General features: G+C 44.4%; 1 protein-coding gene across 4 annotated transcripts in view; it reads left to right on the plus strand.

Annotated features, from left to right (window-relative positions):
• The window catches only part of LOC122264467 (uncharacterized), a 22,489-nt gene that overhangs the window by 18,551 nt on the left and 1,438 nt on the right, over positions 1-2,500 (plus strand). For all 4 annotated transcript variants that reach the window (XM_086549418.1, XM_086549420.1, XM_043033368.2 and 1 more), the window contains exons 9-10: positions 1,139-1,311; positions 1,926-2,081. In XM_086549418.1, the coding sequence (XP_086405544.1) occupies positions 1,139-1,311; positions 1,926-2,081 (329 nt within the window). The remainder of the gene's footprint in view (positions 1-1,138; positions 1,312-1,925; positions 2,082-2,500) is intronic.

Consider the following 2,500-nt stretch of genomic DNA (forward strand, 5'->3'; position numbering starts at 1 on the left):
AGAGAGAGAGAGAGAGAGAGAGAGAGAATGAGTTAGTGTGATGCAATACTGATGCAATTTCAAATATGCAGACACGCACATTCGCAGAGCAATCCGTTTTTCTCAATGAACTGTCACTGTCAGTCTTACCATTACATTATCACGAGCGTTGCATCAGTAATATGATTCTTAGCGAGCCGTGCATTCATTCTGATTATAGTAATTGTAGTAATAATCTTAGTCGCTTTCACTCTTCTTGTCTTTAAAGATGATTATAGTTCAAGTATGATTCAACATCCGAGATTGAAAAGAAAAGTTTTGCAATTGCAAAAATATATCCGTTTTATTTCCAGTACAATGTACGTCATGTATATATTATCAGATATGTATATATAATATATATTATATATATATATATATAATGTATATATATATATATATATATATATATATATATATATATATATATATTTATATATATATATATCATAAGAATATTATGAGCGTTTATACAATAGAAAAGACATAGAATCACTAAAACAGGCTTCCCTAAAACATACCATTATAAATACCACACGCCATACACATTTGTTACGAGAACCAACACAAGAAGACTCACACACATATTAATAAAATGCAAAAAATAGTAGACTAGAATAAAACCCACACACTACACGCGCTTTGATAAACCGTATATTACAATAAAACCCACACCAGATACTTGGACCCATTGCATGATACCCCCCCCCCCCTTCCATCACCATCACACTGAATTAAACTTTCTCTCTCTCTCTCTCTCTCTCTCTCTCTCTCTCTCTCTCTCTCTCTCTCTCTCTCTCTCTCTCTCTCTCTCTCTCTCTCTCTCTCTCTCTCTCTGTCTCTCTCTCTCTATCTCTATCTCTCTCTATCTCTATCTCTCTCTCTCTCTCTATCTATCTATCTACCTATCTCTATGTGTCCATCTCTATATATCTATCTATCTATCTGCTTCACTTCCTCTCTCTCTCTTTTCGCCATCTCTCTCTTCTCTCTCTCTCTCTCTCTCTCTCTCTCTCTCTCTCTCTCTCTCTCTCTCTCTCTCTCTCTCTCTCTCTCTCTCTCTCCTTCACTCTCTCTCTTTCTCTCACCCCCTCTCTTTCTCCCACTTTCCCTCCCTCAGTCTACGGCATGACGGAGACGATGCCCACCCACTTCACGCCCTTGAACGGCGCGGAAAACATCGGCTCGTGTGGCGTCCTGCTGCCAAGTGCACGTGCGCGGGTGGAGGATTTGACGAGTGGAGCGCCTCTTCCACCTGGGGAAGCCGGGGAGCTGGTGATCCACACGCCCGCGGTAGGTGGTGGTGGTGGATAGGGTAGGGGTAGGGGGGCAAGGGGAGGTTTTGCACACTCACATACACGCACACACACACACACATATGTGTGTGTGTGTGTAGATAAACAGATATGTCTATATGTAGATAGATAGATGAATATTGTATCAACATATAATATATGTATGTATATGTATATATACATATATATTCATATACATATACTTTATATATATATATATATATATATATGTATATATATATATATATATATATATATATATATATATGTATGTGTGTAAGTATTAATTAATTTATTTATTTATGTATGTATGTATGTATATATGTATGTATGCACACACACACACACACACACACACACACACACACACACACACAGAGAGAGAGAGAGAGAGAGAGAGAGAGAGAGAGAGAGAGAGAGAGAGAGAGAGAGAGAGAGAGAGAGAGAGAGAGAGACAGACAGACAATCGAGGGAGAAGAGAGCGAATATTTCTTCTTATCAATCACCCTCTCAATATCCCCTTTTCCCTCTCTCCCTAGTTCTCCCACATCCTCCAGTTCACCCTCCTACACCTTACAAATCTCTCCATCCTTCTCCCATCCCACACAACAGCTGATGAGCGGTTACCATGGCAACGAGGACGCTACCCGTGACGTCATGACGGCGGACGGCTGGCTGAGAACAGGAGACGTGGCCAAGTACGACAGCGAAGGATACTTCTATATCGTCGATAGGATCAAGGAACTCATCAAAGTCAAAGGACTACAGGTAAGAAGATCAAAAGGGGGATGGGGGATGGGGGGGGAGGAAGAGGAGGAATGGGAGGGGTAGAAGGGGATGGGAGGGCGCTGGGGTGGGGGAGACGGTGGCGGGATGAGATGAGACGTGGGTGGGTGGGGGTGGGGTAGGGGGGGTAGGAGATGAGGGGGAGTTGGGGAGTGGCGAGGGGGTGGGGGAGAAGAGACAGGATGAGGAGTAGGGGGTGGGAGGGCACTGGGGTGGGGGAGACGGTGGCGGGATGAGATGAGACGTGGGTGGGTGTGGGTGGGGGTGGGGGGGGGGGGTAGGAGATGAGGGGGAGTTGGGGAGTGGCGAGGGGGTGGGGGAGAAGAGACAGGATAAGGAGTAGGGGGGGAAGGGAAGTGGAGGAGAGAGTAGAGAAGAAAAATGGGGAGGGGGGGGGGGGG

This window comes from Penaeus japonicus, unplaced genomic scaffold (assembly GCF_977035675.1).
Source record: "Penaeus japonicus unplaced genomic scaffold, GWHDUDI00000001_assembly GWHDUDI00000022, whole genome shotgun sequence".
NCBI lineage: Eukaryota > Metazoa > Arthropoda > Malacostraca > Decapoda > Penaeidae > Penaeus > Penaeus japonicus.